This window comes from Aethalodelphis obliquidens, unplaced genomic scaffold, assembly GCF_003676395.1.
Source record: "Aethalodelphis obliquidens isolate GAN/ISIS:26980383/991018 unplaced genomic scaffold, ASM367639v1 scaffold42, whole genome shotgun sequence".
Lineage (NCBI taxonomy): Eukaryota > Metazoa > Chordata > Mammalia > Artiodactyla > Delphinidae > Aethalodelphis > Aethalodelphis obliquidens.
In genome coordinates, this window is record NW_020837986.1 from 12452661 (window position 1) to 12468382 (window position 15722).

The following is a 15722-nucleotide window of genomic DNA, read 5'->3' on the forward strand; positions in this document are numbered from 1 at the left end:
ATTGCCACCTCTGTGCTTCCAAACTCTTTGCTCCTATCTGCCTTGCATGCTTGACACCTGTGCATGTCTATCCATATGTGTGACAGCAAGGTGTGATGGGAAACACACGGCTGTAGAGTCCCAGAGCTCTCTGGGCTAGAATTCTGCCTGGCTCCCTGCTCCCAAGCTAATTTATCATGGGCATATCACATCACTTCTCTGAGCCATGAGTTTCCTTATCTGCAAAATCTCTCCCCAGTATCCACCTTGAAGGGTTGTAGTGAGATAAAATGACACCTGAACACATGTGAAGCCCCAACAAATTGTATTACACAATCAATGAGAACTCCTGTTATTACTCCCCATCTCACAGTGAGCTCTTTGAAGGCCAGGGCATTTTAAAATTATCTTGGTTTAATCTATACTAATTCTATTTTCCCCAGCCCCAAGCACATAATGGACACTAAATACTCATCTGGCTTCATAATACTTTGTACAGCCCACCCCACCATTATCACAACTTAGCTGGACAAAATTAAGTACAGTCCATGTAGAGACTGCAAATTGGTGGCCTCAGTTTTATTGCATTTGGCCCACACAATGCTTTAAAAGGGAAAACCAGCCTACTGCAGTAGACTTGTTACTTTGTAAATATCTCCCCGTGCAGAGGCTGATAAGCTGATAACCGCCAGACTTGGATGCCCATGAGTGATGTCTGGTGGCTCTGGAACACCCCCTCCCGTTATCAATTCTGATGGCTTTCTTACCTTTTGAGATAAAGAGCTCTCTCTGAAGTCCTCAGAAGACACTGGTCTTGACCTAGAATAGGGAATCATAGTTGCTTTAACTCCAGTCTTTGTAAGGACCATGTGGGAGGCTGACCTAGCTGAGTCACAGGAGGGTGGGAAAAAAGTCAAGGTCAAGGGAGAGGATGGCTGCCCCGTGCCCATGGACCCCCAGCCCGTATTTGATGAGCACCCCTCTTCTCATAGGGGATCCTCCAACAGGGAGTTTTTCTAGAGCTTATTATACCTGTGAGCCGCCTTTCCTCTGATGGGAAAGGGTTGTCCTGAGGCCCTGAGGCTTCTCAGGTTACTATACTCCTGGCTTAATGCCAGAGGCTTCCTAAAGGGAGTCACCCTTTCTTCAGAATTAGAAAAGGCTTAGGAGGCCATGTGGGGGTCCAACTATAATTCACAGATTAGGGAAATAAGGTCTGGGGCAAGCACATTTCCAAAGGGTCAAACACATGCACCAAAGGTGGGGCAAGATGGGCCCCTGACTCTCCACTGTGTGCACGCACCTGCCCTCAGTGCCCCTGGAGGCAGGACTTCTCCTCACGCAGCACGGGGTCAGGTGTGAGTGTGGGAGGGGTCCATTCCATGGAGCTCTGCTATGAGAATACAAAGGGCACATTTCCACTGGGTCAATGGCACCTCCACAGATGATGGAAGACAGCATTGTGTTAGGATTACTGGAGTGTCAATCCACCTCATCAGCAAGTACCACCAGCAGGAATCAAGAGGGCACTCTAGGATGGCATGAAAACTTTCATGAAGGCAACTATGAAAACTCATCAGCATAAGATGGAGGAAGAGAGGAGGAGGAAGACTGGCCCATGGTGTCCTAACCTAACCGTGTCTTGGCGACAGCTCAGCTATAAGGACCAAAGGAGAGAGAAGAGCCAAAGGAAAGGAGACTTGGAAGCCAGGAACCAGGGTAACTGAGGGAAATGCCAGAAACATTTCCAGAAAACGGAGCAATGAGGGAAAGTGGCTTAATGCATGTGATGCTGGGCTGTCCAATTAGAAATAAAAAACAAATACCTAGAAATACGGGGACTGAAACTTGAGTGGCTACATTTAGGGCATAGAGAGAGGAGGGGAAACACACAAAAGACAGAGTCAACCAGGAAGATTGGGATGCTCCAGAGTGAGCCAAGATGATAAGAAATGAAGGCCACTGAACACGGCGATGAAAGGTCACCAGTGAGAAAGCTGCAGAGGTGTATTCATAAGTCCATTTCTGTTCAGAATATATACCTGTATATGTTGCCACCTGCATGGAAAGAGAGCCTGGAAAAATAAACTCCAAATGTAATGTCAATTATTTCTGGCAGGTGAGATTACAGAGAATTTCTATAGTCTAAAATCATGCATTTCTCTATTCTTTTTTTAATTCAAAAAAGGTTCATACCAATCTTTAAGATTTATTTCGGGCTTCCCTGGTGGCGCAGTGGTTGAGAGTCCGCCTGCCGATGCAGGGGACATGGGTTCGGGCCCCAGTCCAGGAAGATCCCACATGCTGCAGAGCGGCTAGGCCCGTGAGCCATGGCCGCTGAGCCTGCACGTCCGGAGCCTGCGCTCTGAAACGGGAGAGGCCGCAACAGTGAGAGGCCCACGTACCACAAAAAAAAAAAAAAAAAAAAGATGATTTATTTCAAGGGAGTGAATGGTGGGTAGCAATTTACTCATCTGTGAAAGACCGTTGTACAAGAGTGGTTGCTGGGAATTCCCTGGCGGTCCAGTGGTTAGGACTTGGCACTTTTACTGCTGGGGCCCGGGCTCGATCCCTGGTCAGGGAACTAAGATACTGCAAGCCATGCAGTGCAGCAAAAAAAAAAAGTCATTGCTGCAACATCGTTCAGAGCAGCAAAAAAATAAAGTGAATGACTATCAGTAGAGGAATGGCTGAATAAATCAGTACACCTGCACTCAGGACGTTATCCAAGGAATCAAAAGGATGAATCTGACCTTCGGCAGACGACCAGGAGGGATTTCCATGAGATACAAAAAGAGTGCACAGAATGATGCCAATATTTATAAAAGAATGACAAACAGGTACATGCTTATACATATAAGTACGTGTGTACACATACACACATCTGTAAATGGGACTACCCTTAATAATTATGGGGCCAAGAGCAGAAGAACAAATATTGGTCCACATAGCAAGTCTAGTTATTTAAAACGTTTATAAATTATTACACTGCTAAATAAAATACATTCTATTCTCCTACCTTCACAAATACACTTTCATAACAAGCTGGAAGGCCAGGTTCAAATTTAGAACTCTTGAATTCCTCAGCTCACTGACAGAATTTGGCAGTGTGGCCTCCAAGCCCTCTGCCCAACCCCATGTCCTCTCCATCCTGCTGAGGGGGCTTGTGGATGGTGGCATGTGGACGGACACCCCAGCCCATACACCCAGGCTGCATCTCCCCCATGCCTCCACTGCTCCATGGTCACTGCAAGCCTTGGCAAGGCTGCCCTCAAAAATGCCGCTCTGAGGAACAGGCCTACAAAGACTCTGGAATCAGCTTCGAAGTGATTTGGGTGGGGAATTCCAGTACTTAGAGCAGGGGACGGCGGGTGGGGGGAGCGGGCAGCACACCGGTGGGGCCTGAGTGGCCATCCGCTTAGCCCCTCGAACCTACCTCATCTGGTGGAGAGGGACATGGCCAGAGGAGGGACAGAGTGGGATGCCCTGAAGCTCAGCCCGGGGCAGAGGCCCTTCTTGCCTGGGTCTAAGGGGGTACTGTACTGTCAATACATACAAAATTATGAGTACATATGGATTATGGGGAGTTGGGGGCCAATGTGGCAAAAAAAGGTAGGCCAAGAATAAAGGAATACAAAAAGGTGCACTAACACAAGGCACGTGTATCACCACAATTATATTAAGCAGCAAAGCATTGGTATGTATACAGAAATCAAGTATACTTTGTTTTGCTTTAAAGTCCTGGTTAACATGTGATTAAAGTTAACATCACTGATGAGGGAGCCGAAGGCCCTGCCTCCTGCCGCGCTGGTCTCAAGATCACCACTTCCGAGGTACCCTCCACAAACATACGTAACCTGACAACCCCAAACTGCAGGACACTCTACAAAGTAACTGGGTTTTACTCTTAAAATCTGTGTCATGGAGAACAAAGCCTAAGGAACTGTTCCAGATTGAAGGTGACTGAGAGAGCTAACAACTAAAGGCAATGCGTGATTCTGAACTGGATCCTAGACTGGGTGGGGAAAAGGCCTAAGGGCCTTTATTAGGACCATCGGCAAAATTTAAACATGACTACGTTCTTAGATAATATTGAATTAATGTTGTTTCCTGCTTTTGACAACTGTTCTGTGGTTATACAAGAGAACATCCTTGGTCTTAGGAAATACACACTTGGGTATTTAAAGGTAAAGGGACACAATATCTGTAATTTATTCCCAGATGGTTCAACAAATGCATACGATGATAAAGCAAATGCGGCAAAATGTTCACCATATTAGTCAGTCTGGGCAAAGGGGAGTTCTTTATACTATTCTCACAACTATTTAAATCTTTTTATTATTTTATAAATAATTATTTTAAAACTACAATAATTATTTTATTTAAAACTATAATAATTAAATTTATTTAAAACTACAATAATTATTTAAAACTACAATAATTATTTTAAAACTACGAGTTTTATGAGAAAGGGAGGAGCTCTGTATGTTCGTGGACGGACGCCACAAAGGGGAAAAAATATTGGTTGAGGGCAACAGAGACACCCAAGAGCAAAGCACAAGAGTAAGAAGCAAAGAGAAGTACTAGTCCTCTGATACTGGAAGGAAGAGAAGATTCAGCTGTAGAGTTAAATATCTATCTGGAATGAGACCAGGTAAGATCAGAGGAAGCCTCCTCTGAGGGGAAGGGGGCCAGGGTGTGGGGTTCGGTACAAACCTGGAAACAGGGGTGAGAGCTTAGAACTGCCACTAGGGAAGTAGGCGGAGGATGGGAGAAAAACTGGTTTGCTAAGTAATTCGTTTGTAAGAATTTACAGGGGCAGATGACTTAAGGCCAAATGCAGTTAAAGCTGTCCTGGAAATCTAGCTCAGACAGGCTCAGCTCTCCTGTTCGGCCTTTAATCTCAGGCAAATGGATTTTAGGGCCCAGGTGTCCAATCTTTTGGAGATGACTTTAACCCCAAACCCTCACTCACCCTGACCCAATTTGCTCTCCCCAGTTAACACTGCTGGCTATATTTGACAGAGGCTTATTGGTTTTCAACTTCCTTCTCGACAGAGACATCTTGACAGCTGTCCCCAAGTCCAAAGTAGCTCCTCTATGAAGTCTCTGTGAACTCCGAGGGCCTCAACCTGACTGCAGGGTCAGCTGGCCACACTTAGAACCAGGAAAATGAGATAGAATTCCATACGCAGAACACAAAACGGAACAGCAGAATCCATCCCACAAACCATAACCACAGCCATGCTTCATCTAATCTGAGACATTCTTTTTATGGATGAAGTTGAACTTACAGCAGACAGTGACAGGAGGAGCTACAGCACACAAAGCCAGGACAAGTATGAGTGGAGAACGGCCCATAGGACAAATACAGCACAGAGCGCCCACAACTCATGGAAACTGTGGAAAATGCCTGGGAGCTTAATGATAAAGCAGCGAAACCAAAAGGCCAACTAGCCCCCACAGCTGGAGGACAGTGGAAGGCACAGCAGCTCTCTCAACATAAGATGCGTGAGCTGCAACTCTTTGAAAAGAGGAAGACTACAAGAGCACTGTGTGTAAGATGGGAGTCCTATAAACCCAGACTTCATGGCAGGCCTGGACTTGATACAGCACTGTTCAATCTTGCCCCTGGCACAATTCAGCAGCATGAGCTGGCCAAAGGCAAATCTCTTGGGCAGAATTCAACCAGGGACATGGATTCCAGACTTAAAGATACCCAGCTGAATCACATTTCACGATGACCTAGATGTTACCAAAATGTTAACTGTTCACCAAGCCAAGACCCCTCCCCATATCTTCACCACAAAGAGAGCACCCACATAGAGAAAAAATTCCTGCTCCCATTTCATCAACAGTGGAGACAAAAGACTTTCAATGAAATGAAATGTCATAAAAGATGCAGGTCTTTTAAATCAGAGTTTTATTAAACTAGGTATTAATAAACGAGAAGGGTTTATTTAAAAAATAACAACAACAAAAAAAACAGAGACAAGGCCGATTTGACTATTCCCCACTGTCTTTTGGTTTGGGGCTTTCACTTTCCAATCCAATGTTATCATTTCTACTTACAGCAGCCCCTGCGTTTATCAACATTTTTACATGGGCCAAAATATGCTAAATTCTATCACAATAAATGTAACTTTCCTTCCCAAAGAAGAAACATGAGAACAAAGGGGAAATAGTAAGATGCATTCATTCCACTTCTTAGGTAAGGAAAAGTTCAGAAAACCCACATCTAAAACGAATAAAATCGTGATCATCAATAATTCAAGTTTATTAACTCAAGAAGCAGGAGGGAAGGTGTTTAAGAAGAAAAAAATCTCGTAGATAAACCTCTGCACAAAATAATTCTGGAAAAAAGTTCAAAGTGCTACTTGAGACTAGTTCAGGCATCGCTTGCCGATCCTAAGGAGATTCTACTCTGCTCCCTAAAAGCGGAGATGGAATGCTGCCGGAAGGCTTCAAGGTCACAGTCACTGCTCCAGGGAAGGCAGCTCCACTCCACTCAGCAGCAGCGCCAACTCTGTCCTCGCCAGCTTTACCACTGCGGGATTTAAAACGTCAAAAATTGTAACCTAACATACAATTTATATGTGTGAATTAGTCTTCAGTAAAGCTGCAATTATTCTTCTCAGCTTTATAAAATTTATTGAAAATTTTAAGGCGCAACTTGATAGCTAAGAAGACAGGCTTTTTTCTTTTCAAAATCGAATAAACGAGACAGAAGCCAATGACCATTGGAACTGGAGGGGACCCTGAGGATTAATGTCAAGATCACACCTTTAGTTGAGACTAACAACTCAACTCACATGACATTTAAAACAATGCTCTTCCTACCACACTGCCAAAGAGTACTCAGGATTCACATACCAAAGATTTCAAAATACCATGATTCAAGAAAAACAGCAGATTCTTGGGGTGGTTCAGTACCTAATTACCCATCTCCTCCCCAAGAAAGAAAGAAAAGAAATTAAGTCAGAGAGTTACAAATTCTTAGGAAATTTCTAAAAATAATTTTTATTTCATTCAACGTTGAATTATTGTTTCTTCTCTCAGCCTTTAAAATTACTAGGGAGGGAGGCGCACACACAGGGGCAAGCTGCGATTAGCCTATAGCTACCTGTAAAAAACAGGTTATTCCATTCTTCCTAGTAGGGTTTAAAATTTCAAAGTAAAAACAGGAGTCATATATAATTACACGTTTAATTCACATTACGTTGTAAAAAAACATATAAAATACAAAAAAAAAGGCAATATCAGTTTAGAAACCTTTAGAATGCTAAAATCCAGATGACCCTGAGGTATGCTGGATCTTAAAATCACTAGAACTACTCCAAAATATATAAATGGGCCCAATCGGAGAAATATAAATATGAACGTGATGAAACAACTGTGAAGCAAGACAGGAAAGAAATCTGAAGGTCACCCAAGCTTAGCCTAGGATAAACGGTGACAGATCCTGGGTGCAACATATTTAGATTCTTGCACTAAATGGTGGTTCAGGGATGGATGTATTAAGCAAAGCTCTCCCTGCAGCTTGCAGCCTGTGGGAAAAAAAGCCAAACACATGTGTTGAGCCACTTTTTACTTCATCTGTCAAAATCTCTTCTTTTAGAGTCAAAACTTTTATTAAAATACAAAAGGATGTACGCTTTACAAACCATTTCATTGTCAGTGCAAATTTTTTCAAAACTTCACATGCAAAATGTATGTAGTTGATGCTGAGAAACATTGTGCTCGTCTCTGAACCAAAACTTTCTCAACTGTTGAAAACTGGCCTCCAGAGGCAACACTTGCTGGAACTGGGCACTCTCCCACTCTTTCTGGCTCTGGTATCCTACTGGCTTTTACAGACCTAAGTAAGTTTTCCTGGCTCAGAAAGGTTCCTAGGGAAACCATCCTCGCTCATCTCTTCACTGAGCCAATGAAAAGCCATGCTCTGCAGACCAAGGATGCAGGGCCTTGGGAAGGACCCTGGTCCTGATCCTTGGCCTCCTGATCACAGCACTTCTCCCTTGTTCATTTTGGAGAAGGGCTCCCCTTTATATGTTCAGTCTACCCACTTGCATGCCTGACCTTGGCTTAACTTTAATAGTCTAAACTGCAATTTGTGAATCATCCATGAAAGCCGAATCTTAGAAACTCATCTTTGTCCCCGCTGGAAACTAGTAAGAGCCACAAAGCCAGCTTTGTTAAGACCTACCCCGATGGACTGAATCTCACTACAGCTTCCCAAATCTCCTTCTCCCACCAAAACTAAAAATTAAAGACATCAGCAAATGGAATAAACCGCTCTTCCTCCTTTTCCTCATACCTACATCAAGCCTATCCTCACCAATTCCCACAGACTGCGAAAAATATTCAAAGTAAACCAGGAAAAAGTTAAGGAAAAAAATTTTTAACTTTTAAGGTAAGACATCCTACAGAATTCCAAACTGCTAACAGATCACTTTGTAATTCTAAATCTATCTCTTGATACCATTCACAAAGTTCTAGGCTTTGATGGCTAACTTGCTTTGCTTTTCAACTGATCACAAGACAAAGATTTGCCTCTCCCTACCTGCAGAAACATGTCTGTGAAGGCTACTTACATTTTACAATTCAGAACATCAGAGCATCCAATACAAAAGAAATATAGGTTACTTTAAATGTGTGTGTGTAGGGCTGGACTTGCTTACCTACATAACGAAATTAATGAGGCAACCTGACCACAACCTCAACAGAAAGCTCTGTGCTCCAGGCTAAGGTAACACTGCTTTCCAACTCAGATTAAGCCAAAAGGGAAACAGACCTTCACAAATTATACCTGCGTAACAATCTGGCTGAAGGCATCTGGGATAATGGTTCTAAGCATAGTCAAGTTCAATGTAAAAGCACAGAATTCCTCTGTGGGCTTTCTTTCGGACAAGGACTCTGCATATTCATCTATACTGTCACATATGAAAACTGAGAAAAAAGCTGCAAGTGTAAGAAATAAATATGAACTCATCGGGTTTTAAAATTTTATAACTGGAATGTATGAATTCAAAAGTACGACATACTCCTAATTTTAAAACAACAGCAACAGTGCCAGACCAGCAAAATGACTGGTGACTCACGAACACTAACCGAAGGCTCAGGTTCAGCTTGCAAAGCAATTACTTCCACTCTGTTGACAGCAGTCAGATTTGGGTCACCCACATACTAGCAAATTAATCCGATTAGGCTGATCAGGCTTAAAGCCTAGGTTTTGTTTGTAGACTATGGTGAAATATGGTAAACATCACAAAAGGAGCTCCTCATACCAAATCTCACAAAACAATCCTTAAAGAAAAACTTCCCTAGACTCATTTTGGTTATAGCAAAAGAAAACTGCTTCCTTTCCAACACCATATTATATTCTAGAGAGTAAACCCTGAAGAAATACCTATCTTTAAATCAATGAATCAATTACTGAATCAATGAATCTTCATTTAAAAGAAAAAGGGGAAAGGTGTGTGTTTAGAACACGATTTCACCTGGGGGAAAAACAGGATGAAAATCATAGTCTGAAAACTAAAAGGAGCTGGACTCATCAATCCCCCGCAAGCTGAAAAAGAAACATTAGAAGAACTTGTTACTTACTTTACAAAATAACTCCAAGTCTATCTTAAGGATCACCCTCCTGAATTGTGCCCTAAGCTTTTCTGATCTATAAACAATTTCAGACTGGATCAAGAACCCGTGCAGGGCTTCCTAACGCTGTGGTCACCTTTTGTTTCTCAGCTCATTCTGATCTCAACAAGCACCCAGTGAGGGAGGCACTGCAGCCAACACCATCATCCCTGTTTAGCAGGTCAGAACAAGAAAAGGGATCAATTAGCTCAAAAGTCACAAAGCTAGGAGGGACCTACAAGGACTCCAATCTGATATCCCCCCTGCCAGAATTAGACTTGAACTTGCAGGCATAAATGTTAGGCCAAAAAGTACAGGTCTGAGGACCACATTAAGCCCCGGTCACCTGAGGTATACAGTAAAATGCAGATTTCTAATCTCCTGACTCAGAATTTCTGGGATTGGACTTTAGAAATGAATGTCAATCAAGTTCTACAGGTGATTCTGAAGCCCATCAGTTTGAGGACCACCAGCACGAGTGAATCCTAAATCCAGTCATCTGTTTACGTATACTGCATGCAACACAGAACTTGCCAAGCAAACTAAGCAGCTAATTCAAGTTCACCGCACCAGTGACCCAACCTGAATTAGTCACATTAGAAGACTGTGCCTCAGCCTAAAGAGTCAGGCCAATGGACTTACTAGGTCAGAGATACACACAGTTAACAGCTTCACTCTTCCCAAGGTAACGTCTCAGCTGACATTACCCAAAATTATCTTCGCAAACTCCATGCACTCCTGGAGGTAGCCTCTTGTAAATTACAAACACATGTGGTTTCCAATTCCTTCTTGAAGATGTGTAACATTTTAAGGAAGGTTTCATACCGTTAACTTCTACAGGAAGTAACGTGGGTGTAACCCTAGTCAAAATCATCATCTAGTTGGGTTTACAGAGCATCCATAATTGTGGTGGGTACCCTACAGATCATATAGAAAACTACCTTCTGACCATTTAACTTTCTTTTATACTGAAAATGGCAGCACGTCACCTTCTGAACTCGTTTCTTACAGCACAGAATTTTAAAAGGGAAGAAAAATGGTGATGACTTCAGGTTACAGATTGACTGTGTTCACTGCCTTTGAAACATACTTTCAGGGAAAAAAAGTATTGCCCCATGGTATCCACCAAGCTCTGTCCTATATACCTCTGGAGGAAACAGCCTGAAAAGGTTTCACGGTAGCTAGGCCAAGCCCTGGACTTCTGAAAGACCTCTCACAGTAACATGAGAGTGTGAAACAGCAGGAGGCTGAGAAATGTACTGTGAAGAATGGAGAAAAAAGAAACAGCCTTACAAATAAGCACATTTGAAAAAAAAAAAAACAGTGAAGGATTTCAAAAGATCAGTCCTAATTTAAGAAGGAAGCGTGGGTACCTTACCATTTGAACCTAAAATAATATACCCAGGGCAAGACAAATTTCAGAAGACATGACACTCTTGAAATACAGAATTTTATTTAGAAACTGTTTAAAAGTAGTAAAAAACCCTGTCAAGACAGACCAGGTGGAAAATGGGTTCCCAATAAATTGGAATTTTAGGGCAACAAAAGTCTAAAAGGCCACAAAAGAGAAATAGCACCACTGTTATTTGAACAATGGCTAGTTACTTGCATTTTTTGGCATTGTTAATCACTGAATCTGGGTTTTCCTCTGAATTCCACACAGAGCATGCACTACACAACAATTTTATCATAAAATACCTGCTTGCTACACACATTTTAGGACAAGCTACCACCAGAAACAAATCAATACAAATACATCAGGGGCAGAACAATCTCAGTAGTGGGTAACACATTTTGCAGAATTCTGCCGAACAAAGGAACTGAATAGGCTGTGGGCAAAGCAAATGAGGGAGTTAAGGAATGAAATATTTTAAATATTAATAATTAACTCAGACATGGTACTGTATTTTCTGCAAAAGAAAATTAACATTTAGTAACACGCTAACATTTTTATCTCCGAAGAGATTAGTGCACTGGCAAAGTATTCCGATAACAGTGGAGGGCTGTGGACAGCAGGTACCGAAAACACCCAGCCTTGCAGATCCCAAGGTAGCAGTGGCCTTCCTTCACTGATCACTCCCTTTGCCAGAGGTCCAGAAAGAACTTGCAGCATGATCACCTGCCTGCTGAACTTCCACTCTAAGCAGCAAACTTTAAGGAGCCAAAGAGGAGTCCCCAGTGGGCAAGGGGAGCAGAGAAGAGAAACATGTTAAATGTAAACTTAAAAGACAGTAAAATGGGACACAACCCCCATTCAAATCCCAGAGATGCGGGCAAGTCCCCAAAAGTAGTTGTTAGATTTAAAAACTGGACACACCTCATTTCAAAAAAAAAAAAAAAAACAACAACAACAACAACAAAACACAGTACATAGAAATACCAGGGATAACTGGAAAAATCACCAGAGAAATGTTCTATGAAAATCAAGCTCTTCGACTCAACATGTCTCAGGGCTGAAACACACCCCTCTATTCATCCAGGCAACAATGCCTCTTGCTTCTTATCAGGGATGCAACTGGTCAAGGACACTAAATGGCTTTACAAAGCAACTTTTCAAACTTTCCTTTTGGGCCAAGGTCTGGGCCTATGAGGATCAGGCAGCCCCGTGAGGGCTGGGAACAGCAGGTCCCAAAGGTTCCAGGTTCTGGCCCTTCCTTCCCAGACACAATGTCAAACACACAGAAGCTCCTGTCATGTTACATTTGACATTTTGAAATATGGAAGCATCTTTTAAATACTCTTAAGGCATTTATTTATTAAAACGTTCTCTGTCAAGATTTCACATTAGCTTAAAATTCAAACCAGTCTTTACACTTCTCTACTGAGGTCTCCCCCTTCTCCAGCCATCAGTGCTACCAGCATCCACACAGTGAACCCCATGGTCAGCCTCTTTGTTCCCTGGGTGAACCAACTAGATGTTAATACTGCTCTGCTACAAGGTAAAAGCTCCTAACTCAAACTTATTGGAAAAGGAGTGAAACTTCTGCAAAGTGCACTTTAAGAAGAGGTACTTTTTGCTTATGAAAAGAAACCAGTGAGTCCTCTAAGAATAATAAAAGGGAATATTTTACAGTTAAGCACATGATTTGGAGTGAAGAATTCGGATGATGCTCAGCTGGTCCAGGCTGTTAATACTCTTCTTGTTCCTCCTGCGGGCCCCCTTCATCAGGTATCACGAAGCCTTCCTGAAATGGGAAAATGAGAGGGGAAAGCTATTACTCAAGGCTGAATGAAAGATCAGTTTCTACTGTGGGTTCACTTTCCTCATATTTAAAGCCTCTCAAAGTCAACTGTTCGTCCTGTCTTTACCACACACTTGGCATTTAATGGCACAAGGCCAAGTGACCACTATTTTATTAGTTAGGCAGTGGAATCACATCCCACAAAAGGCAAAAACTGAGCACAAATTTACTCTCAATCTTTCAGGGGTGATGGATGTGTACACTGTCTTGATTATGGTGATGATCTCACACATCAAGTTGTACTTAAATATGTGCAGTTCATTATGTCAATAAAGTTGTTTAAGAAAATTTACCCTCAAAAATCCCTGAAGTCACCATAATGGTGCCATACCATCTCCTCTCAATAACTGTCCATACAGCCAGCTTTTCCTTCATTCATTTTTTTGCCTGCACTTAGGAACCATGCACACATGCTACTGCAGGTGTTGTGGGTGTTCTGTTTACCCAAAACACCCACAACACACGTAATAGCTGCAAGGCTGAGCCAACATCAGAAGCATGGGAAAACATCACACCCATGGCTCCCACCTCAAACTTACTCCAGGGCATCTGGCATGTGCTAATGGCCACAATGCCATAAGAATTTAGACTTCCCCTTCAACCCCCATCTTTTTTTTAACTAAATATCTATGGCTAAATTTACTTAAGCTATGACTCTACTAAAATAATACTCAGACTAGATCGAGGACACCTATATCTTCAACCCCTTTGTTTGTATTATCTGGCACAGAGCAAGCCCGAAATAAGGATTTATTGAACAAATTATCAACTTTTCAGTCATCTGTCTTAATCCCCCCAAATTCACTTGATATGTTTAGAGCACACTATTAGTAACAGCATTAATGCTGCCTTATATTTGTATACTGCCACATACTATGAAACACGTAGACATATACTGTAGTTTGATCCTAAAGACCTTGCTAGGCATGCAGAAGAATTATAAATAATTGCAGCCATTAAACAGTGGACACAGCAAGATGTCAAATCCTAAATCTAGGGAAAATCAGTTTTCCTTGTTCAGCTAACATAGCATGATTAATATCAGCAGATATGGCTGTGTAATACACATGGATCCCAAGAAACTTGACCACAAAGCACTTTGGGGAAATAGGAACCAGATACACTCCAGGTTGGGAGGAAAAAGGTACACTCTGACAGCTGTGGGCAGCAGACATCAAATAGGGGTCATGTGCCTGGTTCTCCAGGGCACGCCTAGGGCCCTATTAAAAAGAAGGCAGACCTCAGGCTGAGGGGTCCAAGCTGAAAGGGGTGGAGTGGGGATAGGGGGGTTAAGAGCACCTTGTGGCACTCATGACCTATCAGTGGTCACAAACTACAGAAGCAGGGCAGCCAGCCACCTGAGTGTCCTATGCCTGCCTCAAAGGCTCACAGACCTCAAGGTAGAGGCTGAAGCTGGGCAGTAGTGCCCTCTCTGGCTGACTTTAAGGGTCAAAGATGAAGTCTTTTGATGAATGTTATGCTGAAACACAGCAAGCATCAGTACTGAGTTTGCCGAAACCAACCAGAAAAAATATTTCTATCTTCTCTTAGGTGGCAAAATGGCAAGAAAATATCCTCACGTCAATACGTACATCTGTGGCATAGAGAATGTCCACAATCCTCTGCAATACAGGGTTGTTTTCCCCCTCGTTCTCCTGGCAAATCAATTCAATGTTCCTTAGCTTTCCAAAGTAGAAATCTCTCTCTTTCTCCAAGTCTTCGACGGTAAGTTTCAATACGTTGACCTGCACAAAACATTAGAAAGGGTTAGACACCTGGCATTCGTGCACCAACAACACATCAGATAAACTTCTAACCCAAAAGGAGATGTGGGCTTTCATCAAACTCTCTAACAAGGACAAAACCCCACTTCAGTTTAATGTCAATTTTCTTCAGCCCCAGATAAATAACATGGGCTTGTTCATGGCACCCTGACTATAACAATTCCCAGGAAAGGACAGGCTATATCATGGAACATGCAGGAACTTCTCAGGGACTAAGACAAGATCAAAGAGAAAAACCCATAGGAGCCTGAGACAAATACAGAAGCAGAATCTACAACCTGGCCCAGCAGAGTGGCTGCCCATCATATACTGAGTCCTTACCAGGGCACTTGGTCAATCAAGTTCAGGTCTTTCTGCAAGTTGAAGTCAATGGTAAGAGAGGGTCTGGTCCAAGGGAGCAGGGTAGAAATGATAAGCCAGGAGGGGAAAACTATCTAAAGATGACTAATACTGGCCAAAGACAGCTAGCACTGAGGCAGGCCTGGGCATGGAAACTCAATGGTTCTTTCTCCCCCCAAGTATGTTGGGGCTAGGGGGCGATCCATGACTCAAAAGAAAAGCATCCTCTGATGAGAGGGTCCCTGCATCACTCTCTCTCCCAAGAGAGTTTCAAAAGGGAGAGAAGACAGCAGGGGCAGGGAGCAGACCCCACCACATTCCACCGCTAGCTCCCCTGAGCATCTTGTCAGCTCACACCACTTGTGCTGCAGGATCGTCCAGGAGCCCCATTGAGGGACTCTAATTTCCACAAAGGGGCAATGAAGAAATAAATCTCAGTGCTTGCGCCAGGACTCTATCCAGCCACAAGTAATAGAAGTCGTAACAACTCTCACAGCCCTTCGTGTATTTTAAGCACGGTATGTCTTCGTTCCAGTATACTCAAATCTATAATGTGAATTCAATTTAACTCTCACCGAATGCAAAATACATGGCATAGGGTGCAGCATAAAATCCTCACAGGCCTTACAGGCTAGGGCCCCGTGGAAGGCCGAGCTAGGGAATCAAAGGTACAGCTGCTGAGAACAATTTGGGTAGCAGGGAATTCTGAGAGCCAGAAACACCAGAGAAATCTAGTCTACCT

At 42.9% G+C, this 15722-nt stretch overlaps 2 protein-coding genes across 5 annotated transcripts in view; both read right to left on the minus strand.

Annotated features, from left to right (window-relative positions):
* EFCAB8 (EF-hand calcium binding domain 8) overlaps window positions 1-12725 on the minus strand; it is a 44284-nt gene extending 31559 nt beyond the window's left edge. The window contains 2 exon segments of the mRNA XM_027078051.1: window positions 747-798; window positions 12697-12725. Coding sequence (XP_026933852.1) covers window positions 747-798; window positions 12697-12698 — 54 coding nt within the window. The 5' untranslated portion in view covers window positions 12699-12725.
* MAPRE1 (microtubule associated protein RP/EB family member 1) overlaps window positions 5885-15722 on the minus strand; it is a 35649-nt gene continuing 25811 nt past the window's right edge. Inside the window, exons 6-8 of one of the 4 annotated variants that reach the window (XR_003427160.1) lie at window positions 14450-14602; window positions 12687-12800; window positions 5885-6526 (exon numbers count right to left, since the gene is read on the minus strand). Coding sequence is in view for 1 of the 4 variants with exons in the window: in XM_027078603.1 (XP_026934404.1) it covers window positions 12744-12800; window positions 14450-14602 (210 nt within the window). In the remaining 3 variants the exon portion in view is untranslated. Of the gene's footprint in view, window positions 6527-6680; window positions 7527-11046; window positions 12801-14449; window positions 14603-15722 lie in introns of those variants that run through there. The other 3 variants (XR_003427161.1, XR_003427163.1, XM_027078603.1) reach the window with 3 other exon arrangements.